At 45.5% G+C, this 25,023-nt stretch overlaps 1 protein-coding gene across 2 annotated transcripts; it reads left to right on the top strand.

Moving 5' to 3' along the window:
• Positions 1–19: 19 nt before the first annotated feature.
• Positions 20–25,023, top strand: LOC114792779 (pecanex-like protein 3). Of its 2 annotated transcripts, none has more exons than XM_028984212.1 (36): positions 20–355; positions 1,522–1,816; positions 3,271–3,479; positions 4,690–4,795; positions 4,993–5,032; positions 5,195–5,290; positions 5,468–7,225; positions 8,540–8,669; positions 9,350–9,519; positions 9,606–9,663; positions 10,611–10,752; positions 10,861–11,018; positions 11,126–11,279; positions 11,367–11,399; positions 11,805–11,976; positions 12,655–12,765; positions 13,320–13,411; positions 13,520–13,629; positions 13,900–14,005; positions 14,103–14,195; positions 14,413–14,563; positions 14,650–14,794; positions 15,144–15,321; positions 15,409–15,517; positions 16,164–16,293; positions 16,379–16,437; positions 16,560–16,775; positions 17,145–17,398; positions 18,243–18,473; positions 18,613–18,716; positions 19,048–19,195; positions 19,354–19,584; positions 20,107–20,381; positions 20,486–20,652; positions 21,255–21,667; positions 22,309–25,023. In XM_028984212.1, exons 2-36 carry the CDS (start codon positions 1,664–1,666, stop codon positions 22,453–22,455), a joined length of 6,849 nt encoding a protein of 2,282 aa, XP_028840045.1. In that variant the 5' UTR covers positions 20–355; positions 1,522–1,663; the 3' UTR covers positions 22,456–25,023. The 2 variants fall into 2 exon arrangements, with proteins under 2 accessions (XP_028840045.1, XP_028840044.1); XM_028984211.1 differs by having other exon boundaries at positions 8,483–8,669.

The following is a 25,023-nucleotide window of genomic DNA, read 5'->3' as shown; positions in this document are numbered from 1 at the left end:
TCCTGTCGGGGGGCGTTTGCTACCTGTGTGAATGGGCGAGTTTGATAGGAGAAGTTAGCAGGTTCAGAGCAGTAGCTAGCCAGGATTCTCCCCCCCCAGGAACTAAGAAACACGGTGCTGGGTAACTTTAGTCAGCTATGCGTGCGACGCAGGCGGCGAGTCCCGCGTTGTGGACAGGACGTGCATTTAGCGATTTGTGGTAGATGAATGAGAACATTTGTCGTGCCTGTGAAAGCCACCAGCTCGCCAAGAGGACCACTGGAAAACGATGATTAGTTAGCAGGCTAACGACTGCCTGCGACCCAACGCGGCGAGAAGAGCCAAAACCGGAGACACCCTACATCGGGGCGATGAAGTAAGCCGTGATCGGGCGTAGTAAATATTCCCCATGCGCCTATAGCGGACGCTTCGGCATGAAAACGTAACGTAGCGCTCGTTTGTCAAGCGCTCTCTGTGGGACTGTGGGCAAACACGAATAACTAGCTGTTTAATCAGGTTGTAGCTTTACGTTTGCGATCTGATATACCGCACTATTAACACAAATGTTACTCAAAGGATTGTCCGGAGGTGCCGTGATAAAACAGGTCAGTCCAGGAGAGACTGTAGCTGCAGGAAGGGCGCTGGTGTAACCTATTACCCGTGATTTTTATATATATATTGTATATTTTATGAGAAATTTATGAAATATAATTTCATTACATTCTAGTTTCACTAGAAACTACATCGCCACCTAACGTAATACTGTGTTTACTATGACACAAATACACATGGGCGTTATAAAGTTCAACCAGCTGTCAATATGCCAAGCTAGGCTTTTAGCATTTAGCTCGCTAACATTACAGTTGAACTTGGATGAGCTAAACTGCTCGATTCGCTCGTCTTTGCCCGGTCGTGTGTTGCGGCGACTGGGGTGTCTAGTACTGCATGTCTCGTCTAATCTAACCGGTCGAGGAGACTGTTTTTGACTCTGGCTGGCTACTTCAGTAGCCGGGCCATTAGCATGCTAGCTACGCCGGCTACTTAAACCGGTGGAGTAAATTAGCTTAAAACAGAAATGCAGATGCTTCCAGCTCAGCCAGCCCTGTATCTGGCTAACTAGACGTCTTCTATACGATGTGGACAAACGTCAGCAAACCTTTCGACTGCGTTAGCAAGCTACCAAGCTGTAGGGCCTGGAGATTGGTTAGCTTGTTGGCTAAGTGGCTAGCAGAATATATTTCTATATTTTGCCAGTTTTAGGTTGATTATATTGCTGTGCCTGTGAAATTGCTTATGAATAACGCTTATGTTGTATTATTTTTTAAATTGACGTACACGTGTTAATAAACATGCACAACATTTTATCTTAAATTCTACTTTTACTCCACTATTATATGGTTTAGTAGGTACATCTAACCGTAGTTATTTTTATTTATGGAAGTATTAATAGTTATGTAAAATTGAGCTGGTTTGGGTTTAAAGAGGTTCAATCGTTTGGTCACCAGGATTTCCAAATGCTTATTGGCTCCTGTCTCATTCCAGGACGCATGTGACAACGACAGAGACCCCCAGTCGCCGTCAGTGGAAGTGCGGCTCTAGGCCCAGTGTGAAGGGGGCTACACGTGAGCAGATTTAAGATACGGCCTTAGCAGAACCTCGTGTCGACTGATCTGAAGAGGGGAACATGGGATCCCAAGTGCTTCAAATCCTGCGCCAGGGTGTGTGGGCTTCCCTGACGGGTGGGTGGTATGTGGACCCACATCAAAGCACCTTCTCCAACTGCTTCCACCTCTACCTCTGGATATTCCTCCTGGCTTTCCCCTTTTTGCTCTACATGGTGAGTTAAGCAGAGTATTATTTTCAATTGAGGATCTTGGTATCTGATGATCATGAATGGTTTGTGGCTTGATAATGATATTTCACAGCAGGTATATTCCCAAATTAGTCTGTTCTATTAAGTTGTTGACTTGTATTCAGTTTATCACTAGACTACACCAGAGGTTATTATTGCTAAAGGACAGAAAATGTTCTCCAACCATAGATGGCTTCTTACTTTGCTGGCTGCAATGAATCAGGTTACATAACAATCAGCCAAATATGTTATACATTAAAGATCCCTTGATATGAAATATTTATTTTTGCTTTGCTCTGTCTTGTTGGTCCCCTATTATCTGAAATCTTTTTCTGAAATTCAGCCTTGGTCCAGAATTACAGCCACTTTGAACCAGTCACACAATGTTGGTTCAGGATTCGTTTCGGTGTCTGTAGCTTTAAATGCTAATGAGGAGGAGAGCGGCCTATAGAAATGACGTCATCAACACTTTCTGTTTGGCGCAAACAGGAAGTTGTGTCAGTATTTTTCCAGAAAAAATCTAATGAATTCACTGGTTCTTCTGAGTCTCACATGACTGAACTGGAAAAATCCATTTGTGATAATTTTTACATCCAATCACCAAGCACCGTTTGCACGTTTTGCATGTTTGGAAGCCATGATTGTCAGTGGAGATAATGTTTTAGGGGAGGGGTGGGAACTTATCTGGGCAGACAAAGCATGAGAGACGAGAGGTAACCTTTCCCCTTATGATGACATAAGGGGACAAATTCCAGATCCAACCATCTGAGCTGCCGCTCTCTGAACGGTGAAGCAGAATGGCCAAAGCACTCTTTACACCTATTGCCATTTCTAGCCACTGCAGGACCATAGACAGGCTGGGGGAACTCGTATTAATGTTAAATAATCTCACGAAGTGCAATTTTTTTATTGGATTTATTTGCGTAGGGAATTTTGAGTCATGTGTACAGAACAAATATAAGGGCTGGTATAGAGATCAGTTTGACATACATTTCAGCTCATTTGAGCAAGAAACCTTTTCATTCCATTTGCCCATTATAAACCAATAATGGAAGGGAAAAGTTCAATTGAATCTGAAAATCTCACTCCAGCTAAGTGACAAAACTTTGCATGTCTGCTTATATAATTTTTATAATAAGCGGGTGGATGTCACATCAACATGAAGTTCTTTGTTGTTATTTTCAGTCTGTGAGTAACGATTATGAGGAACTGTTTTCCACAACGTCCGATATGCATGTGATCTTTCGAGACAATCCCCGGTTTTTGCTCAGGGTGTTTTTTCTCTTATCTATTGGTTCCAAAGAAATTGTGGTTGGTTGAGTGAAGCTTTTGAGTAGATAGTAACGCCCAGGTCTTTGCTATGACCACTAAAAGCACAGGCCATTTAGCTATATCCTTATAAAACTTTTATATCAGCTTGTGTGGCCTCTGCTTTCCAGGCTCTTCCACCCAGCTTGGTGGTGGCAGGTGCCTACTGCGCCGTGGTGGCGGTCTTCTTCACTGCCATTAAGGTGGTGAATTTCCGTCTCCACGCCATGTTTGACCTGGGGGAGATCGTGGAGAAGAGGCAGGCCTCGCTCACCACGGACAACCTAAGAGTTGAGGAGGGGGACGAAGGCTCGGGAGGCCATGATGGGAACCAACACAGGTATGTTTTAGAGTTGATGTTAACATCTTGCTGCGTTTTCACATTGCAATTTATCTTTTACATACAATAGAGGTTTGAGAGGCTTTGTCCTTGTCCTTAAAACTTCACAAGGTCTCCGGGCTTATTCGTTTAACATGCAGCAATGTGGGCTGAATGTTTTACACGACTTGCTAAAGTAAAGGTAAACAATGTCATGTGGGAAAACCATATTTGCTGTGGTGTTTGCGAGCGCCCGCTGCGAGAAGGTGAATCCCCACCTTCTCACAGTCTCACTTTGGACAGTGACACACACATACAAGAGACTTTATGGGTATTTGTGGGACATGTATGTGTAAGTGGTAATATATCCAGGGGACATATGGGGGGTAAGCTTGTGGAAGCTTTGGGCGGCGACTGGACATGAAAAAATCGTAAAATGCGCAAAACTCATTTTGCTTGAGTCAACAGGAATAACAGCATGCAAGAAATGCCATCTATTCCGTTTCACCGACTTCCTAACCTGTGTGTGCGCGCTAAATTTTGCAGTTAAACTGATATCTGATAACTGTGGGGGTATTTAGTCGACTGGCTCACATTTTTTCATTTTTAGAGTAAATCACGCTGCGTAAAATTGTGACCAATATTAACATAATATTGTTCATATGGAATCCAAACCGGTCATTTTTGAGCAATGTTCTCATGATCTGACTTCAGTGTGTCTGCAGAAGTGAGGACATATGGATATCAACTTTTCATTTATTTTCTTTAATAAAGTACAGGATTAGTTTCCTGAATTATATTCTTGTCTGTTATTGTGCGTTCTACATGATTTTTATTTTGTTACTTTTGATTACCTTTTTTTTATCCTGTTTTACTCGTATGTATGGGTAATGTTTTTAGCTTTTTATTGTAGTATATTATATTACACATACAGCACTTTGAGATCTCCAAGGCTCGTTTGTGAAAGTTCAGTCCACGCCAATAAGCAGCCATTAGGGTTGGGTTATTTGGACATCATTTTCCTAATTTCTCATTTGAATGTTATTTGTTTGGATTCCCTATAACTTTGTGCCTTTATGGTTTGTCATTACAAATTAAGTTGAATCACTCATCATGTGAACTTATTTAGAAATTTAGATCCTACTTTCCAGCTTTGTGAATGGGTTAACCCACATTGCGCTGTCTGTGAAATCGTCCTTTCTGATCTCCTGACTGCCTGATTTGTCCTCAGGGACAGCAGCGCCGGCGTGGAGATGACTGTGTTTCGAAAGGTGAATTCCACCCCTCCTGTCCGCTGCAGCTCCCAGCATTCACTTTTTGGATTCAATCAAGTGTCGGTGAGCAGCAACAGTTTTTCTGAATATGCCGACGCTTCAGAGCACCATGGGTTGATGGGTTAATGGATTAAAGATGCCAAGTTTGTTGGCTGTACATCAGTGCATGGGCACAACAAAACAGTTTGGTGCTTTTTTTTCAGGGTATTACTGTTGTGTGTTTATTCCCATTTTGTTCCCCCACTCCTCTTTTTTTGAAGGAATTCTTGCCACAACTTGATGAGCCAAGAGGCCTAAAAGGTAAAATACATATTTTCTCAGATTAAGTGAAGACGTGTGTGTATCTGCTGAGTGAAATCTGCCAACATATGAGGCTGAAACGAACAAAATGGTTTTTGTTGCTCTGGTTATTTTAATTTGATGTCTTTTCATTCATTATTCATGTTGTGCAACTCCTCCCAGATATCAAGGAGCTAATGCGCGAGCGAGGCAGCAACAACATCATCCTGACATCTGCTCATAGAGAGGACATTCGCCACAATTCCCAGGACACAATCAGTAAGCAGCATGTGTTCCCTTTTCTCCACACCGGGCTTGTTTGCCTGTTGAGACCTCTGCTCAGTAGCGGACGTGTTAGAATGTGTAACGGAGCGAGTGACCGCGGTGTTCCTCTCTACCTGAGTAAACACAGCGCTTCGTACCCCCTGTAACCCGCTTTTCCCCTTTGCCCCGCAGGGGCGGCCGGGGTGGTGCAGACCTGCCTGGCTGCGGCGCTGGCGGGGGATTTTCCGGGCCTAATGGGCGTAGGAGGCATGATGTCGGGGGGATATGGGACTCTTCATGCCAGCAACTGCCCCTCCGTCCCACCTTCCCCCTCCAGCCAAGGGGATGGAGAGGAGAAAGAGCAAGTGGAGGACGGGGGGGAGGCAGCCTTGGACCAGCGGAGTCCTACAGAAGGACGGCTGGTTGGCTACTCCCCGCTAGGCCCGTCCGCCGAGTCTGAGAGTCTGGGGGACGCACCGCTCAGCCCGCTCATCAAGAGCAGCTTAAGCGAGGAGCTCAGCGAGAATCTGCTTGGCTTGGGGCTCGACTCTGTGACCTTTGCCCCCGGCACGGAGCACCCGGGCAGCCGCAAAGGGGTGGCCATCGCCGCCGGCTCCACGGACAGCTGCTTCAGCGGCGGAGGGGCAACCACTGACCGTGAGACCCTCAGCACGGTCAGCAGCTACCGGAGTGAAAAGACCGACTCCACCCAGCTGGAGAGCCCCTCCTTGGGACAGTCACATAAACAGCCAGCAGAGGAGGAGGCTGTTACTCCAGGACCTTCCGCCATCGCATCCGGCCACCCGGAAGGCCTGGCACTGCGCGGCGGCAGCGACACGGATGACCTTTCCGACAGCGAACTGCTCCACTCGCCGTCCAGAGACCTTTCAGCTGGCCTGGGTCTGGACAGGACTTTGGTGGAGGGGGAGGACCTGACCCCCCTGCCCGCTGACATTGCACAGCCCATGCCCCTCCCCGACTCCTCCCCCTTAAACAGCGGGCATTCCATGGTGGGCGACCTGGACAGGGCGGTGCCCATCCCCCCTCTCCCACCACCTCGGCAAGCCAACTCTGTGCCCTCGGGGCTGGCGTTGGGCCTGGTGTGCTCCGAGCCGGCCTTGCCGGTCACCTCGCCACCCTTCCTGCTGTCGGAGCCGCCATCTCTGCAGGCGCAGCAGGTGGTGAGGCCTAAAGACCTGAAGCTGCTGAGGGCCGGTGGAGGGGTCAGCATGGGCCACCGGCCGGGGCGCAGGAAACCCCCCCGGAAACGCGGCGCAGCCGGCAGCAGCAGCTTCGACTGCGGCTCCTACAGGCGCCACCGGAACCACGGCCAGCACAGAGACTACATCCCAGTGCGGAGTCGCCTAGGGGCCAAAGCGTACAGCGAGAGTCTGTTCGAGGACTCCAGTGACGAGGACGATGGCAGCGACATGAGCGCTGGCTCCAGCCTGGGCTCCCAGCGCCGCTACAGCTCTGACGAAGATGATGAAGACGAGGATGATGATTCTAGTTCCTCCACCTCCTGTTATTCCCCTGACCTGGCAAACCCCGGAGTTGCATCCGCTCCCGGCCCCATCACTCAACTACCCAATGCCAGAGACACGAGCGAGGGGTCAGATGTTCCTGGCCCCACCCACTCTCGCGCTGCCCAGAGGTCAGCCAGCACAGCCAGTGCCAAGACCCACGCCAGGGTGCTCAGTATGGATGGAGCTGGTGGAGGCCACGCCAACACCGGGTCCCTGGCGTCCACAATGCTGCCTTTACCCCCATCCTCCACCCCCACCCCGCGACCCCTGACCGTCTCCAAATCCGACCTGGAAGCACGCACGGTCAATTCGGAGGGCTTTCCCAGGGCGCACCATCGGCTGGATTCTCTGAGTGGCTCCTGGGCTGGGAACCAGACTGGCTGGAGGGCGGGGGAGTTGCTGGAGGAGGGCGCTGTAGGAGGAGGTGAGCCATCTGTTCATGCAGTTGCTGCTGAACTCTCTCACAAAAATGTTTCATAGGAAGTGTTATGATTGATTTGATTGACAGTCTCCGGTATATAGAAAATTGTCCCAGGCTTAATTAATCTCTTTGCATATGTAAATCATTCTTGCAGCCAGTATAAAACTGTTTCATTTCATTTTGTTACATTCATTTAAATGCTGATTTAAAACTGCTGGATAAAGCAGGAGACCACAGTAGAATACCTCGTTTCTAAGACCAGTTCACTGTTCCATCTGTTTACCTCAACACCCAAAGAAACAAGATATTAGCTGTTGTCAATTTCTATAATGTTTAGAACCTTTCAGTAAATTGCATAGTCAACATACTTTCACTTTTTGAAGCCGTGCATGGAGCTATTTAAATTATGGTTGAACAATATATCGAAATCAAACCAAAATCGCAATTTTAATAAACACTATTTTTGAAATTTGCAATAACGTGCTCTTGTGACCAATTTTGCTGTGCTCAGCACAAGTTTTGAATTTACCCTCCTTTGGGTGGCACAAGAGCGGTTGTAAGTCCAAATCCAAAACACTTGCCCGATAAGACGCTTTGTGAGAGTGTTTCAAAGGGGAAGACCAAACACTGCCCGCTTTGATTCTATTAGTCGTGTGAAAACAAACTCATTCATCCTCATGAGGTCTGGGTCACGTCCAGCATATTTATTAATTAATTGCTTGTATCACTATCTAGTCACTGGGTCTCAATCCTCTCTGCTCACTTTCCTCCAAAGACTCTATTTTTTTTCTCAATTTTTACTTCATCATGACCACATGACTCTAAGCCACTTATTTCAACTTTGTGAAAGTGGCGCAGTGTGCGGGGCTGATGGGGCAAGTGGTCTGCATGTAACCCCCCTGTGTCAAATCACATTGCTCTGATGTCCCTCTGTGATACCATCATGCTCACCAGTCAGATGTGTCCCATGTTAAATCCACGCCCACTTAAACACAAGCAAGGATGCTCGCTCTCAGTTTGTGGTATGCTAGTTACATATACACTTCAATATACTGTTATACTACAGTTTTTAATACGCATAATAGTTAATAATCACAAACTGAATCGCAAATTTTGGCCAAAAAAAATCGCAATTCGATTTTTTTTTTTTTTTCTTAAAATTGTTCAACCCTAATTAAAATTGCTCAAATATTCGTGGTTGTCTCTTGTAATTTAGATGTGTGGTTTCTGCAGTTAACTCTGATGTCACTTTTTGTTAAGGGGAATTAATGCCAGTCCATACCAGTCTAACTGATATGAGTCCATCTGTGCCCCCAGCGCTGGGCCCGGAGGAGGGGGGGAAAAGGGACTCTGTGAGCAGTGTGAAAAGGACACAGGCCATTCGTCGGCGGCACAATGCGGGCAGTAACCCAACTCCGCCACCATCTGCCATGGGCTCCCCTCCCAGGTACTCCTCACAGTCACTGACCATTAATTCCTTTAAACCAGTATGGAGGAAGCGATCTGTTGACCGAAATCTACTATGCATGAAATTGCCCGAATTAGCATTAAAGGTTCCCTGATATGGATTTTTTATTTTTTTTTGCTTTTGTATTGTTCTTAGTTTTCCCCTTATACTGTATCTGAAGCTTCTTTCTGAAATTCAGCCTTGGTGCAGAATTACAGCCACTTTGAACCAGTCCCACAATGAGATTTCCCAGAACGCTTTAAATGCTAATGAGGAGGAGAAAGGCGGGACGAGGGGGAGAGCGGCCTATAGAAATGAGCGGGGATTCGCAGAAATTATGTAATCAACAAATTCACCAACCACAATGTTTGGCACAGACATAATGTTGTGTAACCTTTCACCTTAGGACTACATAAGGGGACGAATAACAGAACCGAGCATGTGAGCTGCCGCTCTCTGAACGGTGAAGCAGAATGGCCAAAGCACTCTTTGCACCTATAGCCATTTCTAGCCACTGCAGGACCCTAGCCAGGCTAGGGGAACTCATATTAATGTTAAATAATCTCACAAAGAGAAATTGTCATGATGGGGGGGCTTTAATTGCATGTGTGAAGTATTTTGAGAAATACATTTTTTAGCCATTCGTCAGCCATGTTGTTGTGTGTTTGTGTGTGTTGTAGTCTGCAGGACCTCCAGCGTTCTCGCACCTCCTCGCACTCCCGCACCCGAACCCTGCCTTCGGCCCTTCAGTTCGCCTCCTCTCTGCTCCTCCCCCGCAGCGGTGTGCATGAGGCTTCCACCTTTGACGACACCTCAGAGGGGGCGGTGCACTACTTCTACGATGAAAGCGGTGAACTTTTGAAGAATCTCAGTCAAAATGGTTCATACCGCAGCTTGTGCTAGCGGTTTATGATCGTGTATTTCATTTCTTTGCAGGGGTGAAGAGGTCATACACCTTTGGACCTTCAGGTGGTGGCTATGAAGACCCTGTACAGTAAGTTGTCTGATCATTGATGAAAAGGTATCAAATATCATAATTATTTTTACCAAAAGATGCACAGTCTAATAGAGGTGTGAAGCTTCACGGGTCATCTAATTTTGTTTACGATTATAAATGCATAGCCATGCCTCCCAAAAAATTTCACATTACTTTGTTGCGTGCTGTGCACATCTGCGTGCTATGCAGCGTGGGTGCCAGTGCCCAACTTGTACCACTTGCCCGATCAGTTAAGGTTTAGATGTAGGGTTATGTTTAGGCTGTAACATGGTGGCTGTCAGAGTACATGTAAATGTACAAATCAAATAATATACCACAATATATAATGGCTACAGTCTATGGTTCAATTTATATCGCAATATGGATTTTATGCCATATCGTACAGCCCTAATTCTGGTAATCTGAAATTACTAGACTTGCACCAGCATCATTAAAACCTCACAGAATTAAAGGTCTGGACTAAATCCACTGCACCACAGGCTGAATACGGGCAGAACTGTGCATTTATGGTGGCATGGCAAGAATGCCTGCCAAATTTCGTAGGTGTCTGCCTCTGGGGGGCACTATAGCGGGGAATTGAAATATGCATATTTGCCATTTTCTGAATTGGCCTGCGGGTCAAATTGCTTTGCTTTGATGCAATTTGTGACTTGGTGGACTTGGTGGAATTGTGCTTTTGCTGGGACCCTGTAATTGCTGCTCATGGCTATATTTATAATTCTTTTAAGCTCCATTGTACTTTTTACCTGCTGTTTATATTGAACTTGGTACAGGTCTGAGTTTTGATGTGCACAGATTATCCTTCAATTGTCAAAACGCATGCAAGAGAACTCATTACAAATCAAGAGAATGACAGGCCTGTCACAGCTTTGCTCAGTATTTCTTTGACTTGTGATTATTTTGCCTCAATGTAATCTGCTTCCTGTCCATCTCATCTGCTCCAGGGAACGAGAGCGGCAGTCGCAGTCCTCCAGTTTTACCTCCACGGACGTCCAGGATGGGGCGCCAGTCCTGTCCATGCTGCAACCCCGCCCAGTGGTCCTCCAAGGAATGCAAGTGCGCAGAGTGCCCCTGGAGATGCCTGAGGTGAGCCTGTTTTCTCTCCCATTTTGCTCCTTTCTGAACAGCGACCACCATTTTTGTTTGTTGGTTGAGGAGTTGTAGTACAGCTGTCATCGTCTTCTGGTCCCCTAGTTTGACCTGGATCACGAGTCCCTTCATGAATCTCAGGAGAACACGTTGATGATCGAAGAGAAGGCCAAGCCCAAACAATACTACCGTTTCTGGGTGTTGCCAGGGAGGTGGCTGCGGGTGCGCTACGATCGCCTGGCCCTGCTGGCCTTGCTGGACAGGTGAGTTATAATTTATTTATTTTAGGTGGCCTACGTCCGCTTGGACCTTCAGTCATAATCACGACTTGTGAGGGTTTGTTCTTTTCTCTCTCGCTCTCTGTTTGTAGGAACCGCCACGTGGGGGAGAACGTTTTTGCGGTGGTGCTCGCCAGTCTTGTGGCCTTCTTGGGGTTCCTGCTGCTGCTTCAGGGCTTCTTTAGGGACATCTTGGTCTTCCAGTTCTGCCTGGTCATTGCAAGCTGTCAATACTCTTTACTCAAGGTTGGAGTAACACTTGTGGAAAATTTAACCTCAATTTTTTTTTTAAATTATAAGGATATGAATTAAAAAAATGTTTTGCACTTGCAGAGTGTTCAGCCAGATGCAGCTTCTCCAATGCATGTAAGTCAATTCCAAGGCAACTGCTCATGATACAAATTCAGACTCACCGCACTGTTTCTTGTGATAAAGTAGACTTGTCAGAAATTGTCAGAAATGCTGAGGTGTTTTGATATAGAATTTGTTTGGTGCTGTCCTCTAAGATTAATGTCAGTATAAAAGTGAAGTAGTTAGGCTCGCTCGCGCTCTCTCTCTCTCTCTCTCTCTCTCTCTCTCTCAGGTTGCAGGCATTGATGGTATTTTTGTGGATGTTTTCCTCTCACTATAAACCTCTGACGTCAGTGTCTGTCACCGCGTCTGTGCTCGGGGGCCGTAACTGGATCATCTCTGTAGCTTCTTGGGTTAATTGCACTTCTTTGTGGAGCTTTGTGATGCTGAAGTCTGACACCCGCCTGTCTTTGTGTTCAGGGCCATAACTGGATAATCGTGTACAGCCGGCCGGTGTACTTCTGCCTGTGCTGCGTGCTGATCTGGACGTTTGACCTGGCTGGCCGCTCTGACAAACTGCAGCCCTTTTCCCTCTATGGTGTCACCTTCTTCTCAGCCCACTTCATGGTCTGCACTAGGGATGTTCTCATAGGTCAGTTTTCTGCTTGAACAAGTCAGTCATCTCAGATGAATTGATTACAGTTGTTTTTGAGATGTCTGAGATGACCTTTCAAAGCTGTGCTTCCCAAACTGGCCTCCCAAAAGTAATTATATTTAACGCAAATGTAAAAGAAATTATACAGTATAAAGTTATTTTATTATTATGGTCATGTTTTCTGTTTTATTTAAGTAAATTCTTGCAGGAAATCTACAGTGCTGGCCGATGCCTTACTTCTAACCAGAGCAGTGCTATACTCAGATCAATGAAAGTCATTGTGAAACACTGCTGCACAGCACATGGTGACACAACATGTGTCCTCTACTTTTAACAATCACCCTTGGAGAGAAGTGTGCAGCCATGACAGGCGCCCGGGGAGCAGTGTGTGGGGACAGTGTTTTGTTCAGTGGCACATTGGCGGCTCGGGATTCAAACAGTCAACCTTCTGATATTGGGGCTGCTTCCTTAACCGCTAGGCCACCACTGCCCCAGATCAGGCAGCCACAGTCACCACCGGCGCTACTTTTTAACTGGAATTTTATGCCGCTGCCTGAAAATCACCAAGCAACATCATTATTATATGAGATTAATGTCAACATCCCTAATAGCAACTGTATTAATGGAGATGTGGAGGCACTGCTCTCAACATCTTAATTTTTTCTCTTTCTGTAGTCTTCACCCTCTGCTTCCCGATCATCTTCCTCTTTGGGCTTCTACCTCAGGTCAACACCTTCATCATGTGTCTAATGGAGCAAGTGGACATGCACATATTTGGAGGAACAGGTGTGAGAGCAGCTATACAAGACTCTACTCTCAATTTTAGAGACTATTCTTCAGTTTATCTGACTTCACAATTATAACAATACTGTGGCATAGGAGCAGTGATTTGGTACCAGTTTTTTAAATGGATGTATGGAAGAGACTAATACTAACTGTTTGAGTATTAGTCCCATGTCAATATTATATTAGTACAACTCTAGAATTTCTGAAATCATGGTTTCATGACAAACTTCAAATGTGTGTCTTTAAATCTAATTTCTGCCTAAAGTTATGCTTACTATTTTGGAAAGACCTGTGCTGAAGTGCTTTCTTATTTCTTTTTGTATTCATTTGTAACATGTTCTTAGTTAGTCTAGGGGCAAGTCTTGTCCGCAAGTCTGGGATTTACATTCTGGTGCTTTGTAGCTGAGATATCAATGCTTCCCCACGTGGGTCTTCGCTCTGAATGTTGATTTTGACATTGTTTCTTATCTGACTGTTATATAGTCTCTATGTAAAATTGCAGGAGCTTGTCTGTTTCTCTTGTGTAACCGGTTTTCTGACCCTTGCGTCTTCAGCTACCACCAGTCCCCTGTCATCAGTGTTTGGTGCATCACGCAGTATTTTGGTGGCTGCTCTGCTCTATGGGTTTTGTTTTGGTGCCATCCACGTAAGTGACCATAAAGCCTTCATAACGGCCTTGAGTTGTTCTTGACTGTGTCCTTAAAGAGTTTGTTTGTATGTATGTATGTATGTGTGTGTCTGTGTGTCTGTGTAGGTAACTTGGGAGGACCAGCATGTGCCAGTTCTCTTCTCTGTTTTCTGTGGTCTCCTCCTGGCCCTCTCCTACCACCTGAGCCGGCAGAGCAGTGACCCCACTGTCCTCTGGTCAGTTCCGTCTCAAACCCCAAATTCCTCTGAGCTTTTGAATCAGCATTTCCTTTTCTTTTTCTTCAACCCAAAACATGCAAAGTAAGCAAGGAAAGCAGAGCAGAAGTGCTTGCAGAGACGCGGTTTAATGGCCTGCAGTAACTTTTTTCTTTTTTTTTTTTTTTTTCCCCTCTTCATGTCAGTTGGCTTTTAAAAATCCTACTGCTTCTCAAGATTTTTTTTTCTCTTTGTCATCTTCTCTTGTGCTTTTTCCCTTTGTACTGTCAGGTCTCTCGTTCGCTCCAAATTCTTCCCCGAACTCGATAGCCAAACCCCTGAAGACCCCCCTCTGGAGATTAAAGATCCCCTTCCAGAGAAATTGCGTGCCTCTGTGGTAATGATTTTTTTATTTTTTTTTTTTTAATGCATTGGTCATCATTTTGTTGATCAGTTTTTTTTCATCATGTTTTTTTTATGCCCTCTTGTTTCAGAGAGAGACTCTTCACTCAGACCTGGTCATGTGCCCACTCATGGCTATCATCACCTTTGCTATCAGCGCCAGCACGGTCTTCATCGCGCTGCAGGTGGGTCTGTTCATCCAGCCTGTGTTGGATGATCTGTGTTTTCATCCAGGGAAACCAAGCTGTTCATTCTCATACTGTTCCATCTTTTTAGAACAGTGACATATATGAGCATGTATGTAATTTAATACAGTTTACAAATCATTTTTAAAGGGGTCAGGTGTACTTTAATTGGGGGGCTAATTCTGAGGAATCATCCATGTCCTCTGCATTTTTCCAGCCTGCTCTCAGCTTTGTTCTCTACATCCTGGCTGGTGTGGTGGGATTCCTCACCCACTACCTGCTGCCTCAGCTTCGGAAGCAGCTGCCTTGGTTCTGTCTGGCCCACCCTGTGCTGCGCTCCCGCGAGTATAGCCAGTTTGAGGTCCGGGGTGAGTATGAAATCAGTCCTTTTAATCCTAAAAAAACTCACACTACCGGCCTCTGGACTCTTATATATTCCCTCCCATTTGGTCAGATGCGGCCCAGCTGATGTGGTTCGAGAAGATGTATGCTTGGCTCCAGTGTTTGGAGAAATACTTCATCTACCCTGCAGTGGTCCTCAACTCCTTGACCACCGAGGCCCACGCAGTGGGCCGCAGCTCTGACAAGACTGGCACTTAGTAAGTTGTTAAATGATAACAAACTCAATTTCTTAATTCTTGACTATGCTCATAATGTCATCAAACATTGATCATTGCTGTTCAGACCATGTAGTGGCCATGAGTCTTGTGCAGGGGACACACATCACTGTGTCTGTTCAAGCTCTGCTGGGCCTTCTCAGCTGCTGCTTTTTAACTATATAGCGCAAACATTTTCACTCTCCTCTCCTTCCAATTGGCCTTGTAATCTGGAAGAATAGCTTCTGGAAACTTCATATCTGTGGAATCATTATCAGTTTTCTGATTATTGTGATTTCAAGCCTTCACATCAACTAAGTGCATCTCTCTCACCTACACCACCCCCACCCAGTGGCCGTGCTCTGTTCATCTGTGTGGCGGGGATGAAGCTGCTGCGGTCGTCATTCTGTGCCCCAGCGATGCAATATGTCACCCTGTGCTTCACCGCACTCTTCTTCCACTTCGACCACCCGCGATTCTCCGAGACCTTCCTGCTGGACTACTACTTCATGTCCATCCTCTTCAGCAAGGTTTGTCACTGAACTTCATTAAGATCATTTAATTTAATGAAAATAGTGTGTGTGAAACTCATCAAGCTCTGTCTGCATTCCTTGTAGCTGTGGGACCTGCTGTATAAGCTGCGCTTCGTCCTGACCTACATCGCCCCCTGGCAGATCACCTGGGGTTCAGCCTTCCATGCTTTTGCTCAGCCATTCGCAGTGCCTCGTATCCTTCTCTTTCAGAACTGCGTTCTTAAGCATTTGTTTGAACTCTGGTGTTTGTAGAGTGATATGATAGATAGATATGAAGTGGTTTGTAACCAGTCCTGCTAGTTCCTTAAGGTATTTCATGTACGTTTCCCCACCCATAGTTAAGTTCAATACTGCAGGCAAGGCCTTCATTCTAAAACTAATGGGCATACCTGGGAAGTGTGCATAGTGCCACAATGTGTCCCGAGACCCCACCCATAGAACCGTTCCGGCAGCAAGATAAACGTCTGTCCAAGTTCAGGATCAGTTTTGTGGATTTGCGAGGTCATCCATGGGGGCACGGGGCTCCGCCTCTGCTTTGCCCACCCAATTCTGTGGTGTTCTCTTCCTCTCTCCTCACTCCTACAGCACCAACCCTGAGTTTGTATTGGAGAAGCAGAAATCCTAGAGAACAACACACATTATGCCTGTTCTCCGCCTGGAAGCAACCACCACCCTCACTTCCCTATAGTTTTTTATTTGGTGTCTCTCTTAAATGGGAGTTTAATCTTACAAACTTGTCTGTGGTTTTCCTCCTATTGCCTGCTGTGAATTTAAGGAGATCTGTGTATAGTTCTAGTCTTTTGCTTCCGGTGTCATTCTTTAACCTGTGGCCTCCTCAGACTCAGCCATACTGTTTGTTCAGGCCGTGTTCTCCGCCCTCTTCTCCACCCCGCTCAACCCTGTCCTGGGCAGCGCCGTATTCGTCACCTCCTACACCCGTCCCGTCAAATTCTGGGAGCGCGACTACAAGTAAGGCCATCTGAAACTATTTATGCCCGAGCTGAGAAGGTTGAGTTTGTGCGGAAGCGTAACCAAGCTTTGTTTTGCTTTTCAGTACAAAGCGTGTCGATCATTCCAACACACGGCTAGCCACACAACTGGACCGCAATCCTGGTTTGTCCATAGATATTCTCTCTGTGTGTGTGTGTTTGTGTGTGTGTGTGTGTGTGTGTGTGTGTGTGTGTTTTTCTCAGCATGTAGTAATTTGTGTTTCATACTCTGTTTTTTGCATTAAGGTGCCGATGACAACAACTTGAACTCCATCTTCTATGAGCACCTGACTCGCTCCCTGCAGCATTCCCTATGCGGCGACCTGCTGCTGGGCCGCTGGGGCAACTACACCACTGGAGACTGCTTCATCCTGGCCTCCGACTACCTCAACGCCCTGGTGCACATCATTGAGATTGGCAATGGCCTGGTCACCTTCCAGCTCCGAGGCCTCGAGTTCAGGGGTGCATAATAACTATGAATCGTTTCACAGAAAATTCCATTCGAAATCAGTGGAGGTTGGCAATAACAGTACGATATAATATTAGCATAATAGACCCATTTTTTCTCCTAAATTGTGTGAAATATTTCATTTATCTTTTCCCCTCAGTGTTGAGCATTTCTTATACCTATATGGTATATATATATATTTTTTTTTTTTCTGGAATTTTCTCCCAAAATATAATCAAAATGTAAGTCATTTGGGAGTTTCTATAGTACAGCATCTTTGGATTATTTATCTGGACAGGAAGAATCCCTATACATGAAGTTAGTTGTCTAAATCTCATGAAGTTCCTTGTGTTCATCCTCCATTGTCTTTAACCTGTCGTCAGGGACATACTGTCAGCAACGCGAGGTGGAGGCCATCACTGAAGGAGTGGAGGAGGACGAGGGCTGCTGCTGCTGCGAGCCAGGCCACCTCCCTCACATGCTTTCTTTCAATGCTGCTTTCGGTCAGCGCTGGCTCGCCTGGGAAGTGGCCGCCACTAAATACGTCCTGGAGGGTTACAGCATCAGTGACAACAACGCCGCCTCCATGCTGCAGGTGTTCGACTTGCGAAAGATTCTCATTACCTACTATGTCAAGGTACGGTGAAGTCAATATGGACTGTGCACCATTCCGATGTGTTGTTTGTTATTAGACCATTCACATTATTTATTAAAATGTGGATAATCCACGGGTCAGGGAATTTCAGTAAAGGCATTTTTCCATACAGGGAAAGCCAGGGAATTTGAATAGCATATTGTGCACTAGCTAAAACCTGATGAGTATTTATGAGTCTTTGTTCCCAGTAAGTGGTTTTGTTTCACTCAGAACTGCTCACACTCTAAAAATGTACAGCATTGTAGGACACAAAATTACACTTTCCAAGTCGACATTACACTTTCTAATTTAAGATATTTGGCTTGAAAAGACTGGATCACCAAAGGTGATAAAAATGTAGAGTGGCAACCCTGATAATATCACATTGCAATGTGAACTGGCATGCTAACCTGGGCATGAACATATGCAGTGCTTTTGAACACCTATCAGTTACAATACAACCAGTCAAGTTTTCCCAGTGTTACCCCACACAGGAGCCTCTTTTAATGGCGGGTTGGACGGTCATCACACTGGCCCACCCCTGATGTAAAGTGATATAAAGGTTACTCTACAGACTTGTATCACAATGCAAACAATCATAACTGTATCGGATTTACAACCACATGTTCAGGGGACCTGAATTTGAAAAATCTGATTCGACCCAGTTTGTACTTTTCATAATTAGAGAGGAGAGATCTTACTGATCCTGATCAATAGCTAAAACTTTACTTTAAAACAATTGGCCATCATCAGTTACCTTTTCTTTGGTGAAATCATATTGTAACTAAATATGAAGTTATACTTCATTGAAGTTTTTTTTCCTGTATTGTATCTTTCTTATGAACAGAGCATCATATACTATGTCAGCCGCTCTCCAAAACTAGAGGAGTGGCTGGGTAACGAGGCCATTCAAGAAGCCCTTCGCCCATGTCTCAACCCATCCTATGTGGACAGTGACCCAACCTTTAACCTCAATATTGATGAGGACTATGACCATCGGGAGTCGGGCATCACGCTCACGGCCTTCTGCATGGTGTACCTGGACTGGATCCAGTACTGCAACAGCCGCAGGCAGACGGTCAGTACCACCCTCTTCATCAGCTGATATTTATTTTGAAGGCTTTATGAATGTCCTTTATTTTATCAGCACACCACTCTCTCCAAATATTTAAAGCTGAAGGTGCATCTCCAACGATTAACATGTTTGTGTTTTACAGCCCGTACCGAGTGAAAGGGACTCTCCAATGGTCACTCTTTGTTTTGGGTTGTGCATTCTGGGACGCCGGGCTCTGGGCACTGCTTCCCACAGCATGTCTGCCAGGTAAAACACTCATGTACTGGTTTGTGGCGTCTCCCAGATTCATTTTATTTACGCTGTGCTAATTCCTTTGCAAAATTCCTTACAACCATAACTTAATTAAGTGAATTCAGCTTGATTTTTTTGTGTACTAACGTGATCAGTTAAGAAGGTATTTAAACTACCCCTATGAGGAAATTGGGTCAGGTCAGTGTCATTTTTAATAGTCGGAAGATTCATGGTTGATCCAACAGAGGACCAAGGTATCTTATTTTGTGGAACACCCCTGCCCTCTCAATTTCACTGGGTGATTTCTTTTTTTTTTTTTTTCCCTTCCTTTCTTTCCTTCCTGCAGTCTTGAGCCTTTTATGTATGGACTCCATGCACTATTTAAGGGGGATTTTCGGATCACCTCCCCCAGGGATGAGTGGGTGTTTGCAGACATGGATTTGCTAAACAGGGTGGTGGCGCCAGGAGTTCGGATGTCTCTAAAACTGCACCAGGTACTTTAGTCCTTTATGGTTTATTCTCCACAGTCTGCACTATGCACTGTCATAATTAGTATTAACTAATTATTAACTAACAAAAATATAATAATTACAACCCTGCTCATTAACCTGTAACCTGCTGAGCTCCTCACTCCTTTCTCCTCCTGACTCAGGATCACTTCACGTCACCAGACGAGTATGAGGACCCAGTAGTTCTGTACGACGCCATCACAGCCAATGAGGAGAAGATGCTGATCTCCCATGAGGGTGACCCTGTGTGGCGCAGTGCCATCCTGGCCAATATGCCCTCTCTGCTGGCACTGCGGCATGTTATGGACGATGGCAGTGATGAATACAAGATAATCATGCTCAACAAGAGGTTCCTCAGCTTTAGGGTCATAAAGGTATGAACGCCAAATTGCACTGTTGCTGTGGAGATTTGGTATCCAGGGAAGTTACTAAATGAATGCGCTTATGCCACCGCCATAACATCAGGAAGATATATATTTTTTTATGTTTCCCATTAAACACCTTCATTTGTGAATTCCTGTTTCGTTGAGTATTATTTTTGCAAAAAAACATTTTTTTAGAGATTTGTAGAAATAAATAGCCAAACCCTAACTCTGATTTGCAAAGTCCTGTTGAAGGAGTCATACTTTAGTCTACAAGACCTGTACATTTTATATCATGTTATGATGTTTTCCAAAACACATATTAAAGAGAAGTGTTATTTTGACATGTTTTAGAATTTAAAAGCGGACTAGTTTTAAGTGCCTGAAAGATAAATTGCATTCTGATGCATCAGTATCTTATAAATCATTGTCTTTCTGTTTCACTAGGCTACTTTTAATTTGTCCAAGACTTGTGCCCAGTTATGTACTGCTGGTTGAATATATGCATTTCTCTACCTGTGCTCTGCGGTGCAGGTCAACAGGGAGTGCGTGCGCGGCCTATGGGCGGGGCAGCAGCAGGAGCTGGTCTTCCTGCGGAACCGGAACCCAGAGCGCGGCAGCATCCAGAACGCCAAGCAGGCCCTGAGGAACATGATCAACTCCTCCTGCGACCAGCCCATCGGCTACCCCATCTACGTCTCGCCCCTCACCACGTCCTACGCTGGCGGGCACGCCCAGCTGCGCTCTGTCTGGGGAGGGCCAGTCAGCCCACACAACATCTACACATGGTTCATCAGCAGCTGGGACAGGTCTGCACATAACTACAAACGTTCCTTTTTTATTATCTCATGTTATTGCTGTCCTGTCATGTATGAATTAGTGTATTTAATAGTTGTTTTTCACTGTGGTATAGACTGCAGAAAGGCTGCGGCGCCGGCTGCAACAGCGGAGGGAACATTGAGGACTCTGACTGTGGCGGAGGCTCCTCCTCTATAACGAATAATCCAGTGGTTCATGCTCCCCAGAGCAGTGGGCCACCCATCCCTCAGTCCCACATCAGCACGCTACAGCCCCCCATGGGTAAAACCTCCAGCATGCCCCGCCCCTTTCATAATAACAGTTCAAGTGAGCTTTATTGTCATTTCAGCCACAGGTTAGATAGATATTGCACAACAGTTACTGCACTTCAAGACATATGGAATGAGGTAGGAGAGTTAGAATAAAGTACACGAGTAATGCACAACAGAGGAAGTGGGTGTCCATGTATAAATCCAGGGTAGTGGTGTCTGTGCAGAATTCCAGTGACTTCTGGTGTAATATGGTGAAACGAAACAACGTTTCTCTGGAACCAGGTGCTTGGTGTAACATTTTAAACAAAGTTACATTCTGACTGAAAATGCACATGTGCAACATCAACAAATCGGGCTACATAAAATGCACTTGCGTGAACAGTGCAACACTAACATTTAAGACATCAAAGCAGACAGACCGCACTGAACCAGAGAAGGAAAGGTGCCAGGAAAAAAGTGTACTGTGATACTGTTGTGCAATATCACAATGTAAACATAGAAGAGGGTGTGTGTGTGTGTGTGTGTGAGAGAGTCCAGTTCCTGAGTGTTCAGCTGTCTGGATGGCCTGTGGGAAGAAGCTGTTGCTTAAGAAACTGTCATTTTCCCCTGCAGGAACAGACAACCCAGTCGGGCCCACATGGCCCAATCACCCCCAGCCCCTCCCCCTGGCACTGCTCAGCCAATCAGAGGGCAGGATGGACGTGGGGCTGGTCTCATCTCTTCACCGCACATCCTCTATCCAGGGGCTTCTGGGACCGCACCTGTCCAGCTCCCAGCTCTCCTTCTGTGGTTCAGTGCCCCTCCCATCGGCAGAGCGTTTCTGCCCCAGCAGTCTCCATGACAACACCGGACACAGGGTGGGCCAGAGGGCAGGGCTCGGCCTGGAACAGGGTAGCAGGCTGCACTATGAGGGTCTTTATGGAAAATGGAGCTTGCCGAGCAGGAAGGGCTTCAGTGGGTCTGCAGCGGTAGCAGTAGCCACTGCAGATACAGATTTGGGGACACAACAGAGCACACAGTCCCAGGTAAACAGCTTCCCAATATTCTCTAAACATTGACACTTAGCCTGACAGAATTATTACAATATTGTCTGATAATTTTTTCAGATTTTTATGAACAGCCATGTAAAGTTTTTATTTCATAGTTTTCAACTTTCAGCAGCTACTGTTAGGGGTCACCATATTGGGTCAACTCTCAAGTTTCCCCATCCTGTGCATTTTACTCTTACATGTACCTTTTCACAGTGTATCCATTCCCCTCCCAGAATGCACTTCCATCATGGCAACAAAGGTTAAAAATGTTGTGGGGGTCATTTTATTTGGTGTAATCTTATATTCAGGCCACAATTTCAGTATTGTAAATATCCAATATACATTTTGATCCTCCATAAAAGAACAAGGTAATGAGAGAAACCTTGAAGAGACAAAAATAAACGTTTTTAGGCGTTATTATAAACGTTATTATTTGTATGTTTCATGGTTCAGTCTTCTTTATGAATTGTAACTGTGGTTTTATATATTTTTTAAATATGATTATCCTTACTTATATGTAAAGATCTTTGAGTTGTTAATCACAATTACTTGCATTATAGTTGCAAAAGAGATTCTTTTTAATATATATATTTTTTTCCCCCCTTTCTTCTCCACCTTGTATACTGACCGTGCAGCCTGCCCCACCTGGCGTGCCATCTGATGTGAGTCCTACACTGGACCTTACTGCCACTGGGCCACCCTCAGAGACCACGCCCCTCACATCAGATGTCCCCTCCCCCCAGGAGTCAACTGAGCTGCTTTTACTGGAGCACCTGCGCTGAGTCCCGTCTCCATTCCAACTAATGCTCAGCTGGAAACATGGACCTGTGCCTTTTTTATTTCTTCTTTTCTGGGTGCGGGCAGATTTTGCCTTTGCAATACTTGACCTAACTGGAGTTGGAAATCAGCTTATCGGCTCGACCACTAGAGCAGCCCTTGTCTGGTGCTCAGGCTCAGTCTCTCCAGCTAGAAGTCTTCAGCTCTCCCAGCTTCTGGTTTTTCCTAGCTGCCTCTGTAGAGGTTCACAGGCCAAATAAAGCCAGTGCAATTGGAGGGGCCTTCTACACCAAATATCCCACACTGTGGCGCACCGTCAGAAAACCTGCAAGCTAAAGGAAATTCAAAAAGGGAATCCTGGTCTAGAAACATGACCGGGCGAAGCATGCATGGCATCCTGGAGCCCAGGCCTCGTCTGTTCCTGCTCATGCAGGTAGTGGCTTTACACGTCCTACTGGTATCTCCTGGTCTCTTCGCTTGGCAGAGGGAACCTTCATCATTTCTCAGATTCAATAGAAGCATTGGCCAGTTGATGGTGACATTCCTTATGTTTTAACAAGACTCTGGAATCACAGAAATCCTGATCTGCTCATCCTTAAAAACCCCTTCAAGCAGTACATACATTCCATATGAACACGCTATTCCAGTCGCCCTCTGCAACATCCGTGCTGTCTGTAAATTTCAGGGATCACACACACACACACACACGTACAGAACAGAGCCTTTCCCCAAACGTGTCGCTTTTATCTGAACACTGTGGGGTCCTGTGCTGCTCCTGGGTTCTCCCAGCCCTGCACATTTTAGGTCACTGCTGGAAGGAGCAGAACCTCACTGCGTAATGTGCACATCTGTGGGTCCCCAGATGCTGGATAAGGAGACACAGTTTTGAATAGTTTACAGCCCACTCAGGAAGAGGCATCTGCATACACACACACTCAGTGGGTAATTAAGGGTGTTTGGATGCATGCTGATGGTGGAGGGCTCCCTCTGCTGACCATGAAGAGATCCACAATATAGATTACCTTGTTTCTCTCTCTCTTTTTTTTTTTTTTTTTAATATATATATGAGAGAGAGAAATTTTGACTGGTTGCCACGGCTGCTCCGTTGAACTTGATATCTGTCTGGAAGTATCAGCGCTCGCCACTCGGTCCAATCAGCTCTGGACTCTCAGTGTAGTCGGGCGGGGTGAGGTGTAAGCCCCGGGCGCTGTAATACTACTGCTACAGTACCTCCCCTCTACTACTTATGAACTTCTAAACCAAACTACTGTCACCACTGCGTTCACCCCCAGCGTTTTAGTTGGGGGTGGCGAAGGTGAAAAGAAATGAGCGGAAACAAAGATAATGTATTTATTTGATTGCTGTTTTGTTTTTTGTTTTTTTACTCTGAAGTGGATTCTTGTATGTTGACAAGCTGAGAGTAACTGGGAAGTTAGTGGTAATCGTTACATCGCTCCCTAGCCTTTATGGTGTTTAAATACAACTGGAAGTGTTCCTGTCACCCTCTTTTTTTTATTTAATTTTTTTATTTATTTTTTTTAATCCCCCTCCCCAACGACTCTTACTTCATCACACAGCACACATATCAAACGCCACAACCTGGAATGCCCTGCTGTGTGTGTGTGTGTGTGTGTGTGTGTGTGTATTTGTGCGCGTCTGGAAAACTGGATCTCATGTGGCGTGGCGATGTTTGTTGTCCCAAGAATGGTGCCTTATAAGCGGTCGGTAACGCGAGCGTGTTTGGGTCTCTTATGATGTTAACTGACATGATTTTTTTTTATTTTTTTTATTTTAAAGAGCCATTTGCTGTGAATGTGCTTTTGCCACTCGCCACTCTTACACAGCACCCTGGTTTAGAACACTACTGAGGCAGAAACCAGTGCTTTTCACCTCTTCTTGATTGAGACCCAGAAACACAAACCCTCCACCCCTTTAGTACCAGTGTTAGGAGTCGTCTTGCTCAACCCCGTTTTTTTTTTCCCCACGTTCCCCTTCTCTCTCACTATGGTTTCAGTACGGTCACTCGTATTGCGGCGGCTGCTGTGTAACTACTCCACTTCTTCTCAGACTTCGTCTCACAGACAGAAGAGACGTTCTATAAATCTACAAGGAGGTCCCGGGTTCAGCTTTGTCCAGTAATCCTCTAATCTCAGCCTGTTTGTGGCGATGGCTGACTGTCAAGACCAGAGAATTTTATTTCCCCTCTTGTCATTTTCAGTTCCATTTTCCAAAAACGACAGGGAGTTGGTTTCTTGTTTGGAGAACAGGAAGCACAAGTTACTGGACAAATGTGAGTGTCAATAATAAAGGGATTTAAATGAAATCTCTGCCATTTATGTACAGCACGTTTTGTATATAAATATATATTTAAAAATATAAAATCTATTTTATTATGATTGGAATTCTGGTTATTTTTCATGGAAGACACTACTTTAACTGGTGAGGTGTGTTTCCTCGCTGATGCAGAGCCTGTGCTCCTGGCCAGAAAAGCGCACTCTGAAGATCCGAATCATACCGTTTTGGGAGGAGTTGATTTCATACTGCTTTTGCACAACTATTGTAAAATAGTACAC

Source organism: Denticeps clupeoides, chromosome 6, assembly GCF_900700375.1.
Source record: "Denticeps clupeoides chromosome 6, fDenClu1.1, whole genome shotgun sequence".
In the NCBI taxonomy this organism is placed as follows: domain Eukaryota; kingdom Metazoa; phylum Chordata; class Actinopteri; order Clupeiformes; family Denticipitidae; genus Denticeps; species Denticeps clupeoides.
This window is presented reverse-complemented; position numbering and strand designations above follow the sequence as displayed.

Bases quoted from the DNA above. Each gene is read 5' to 3' on its own strand.
- LOC114792779 (XM_028984211.1), top strand. From the start codon at position 1,664: ATGGGATCCCAAGTGCTTCAAATCCTGCGCCAGGGTGTGTGGGCTTCC. The intron at 11,019-11,125 runs GTGAGTTATAAT...CTCTGTTTGTAG, and splicing joins CTGCTGGCCTTGCTGGACAG to GAACCGCCACGTGGGGGAGA. The intron at 18,474-18,612 runs GTCAGTACCACC...TGTGTTTTACAG, and splicing joins GCAACAGCCGCAGGCAGACG to CCCGTACCGAGTGAAAGGGA.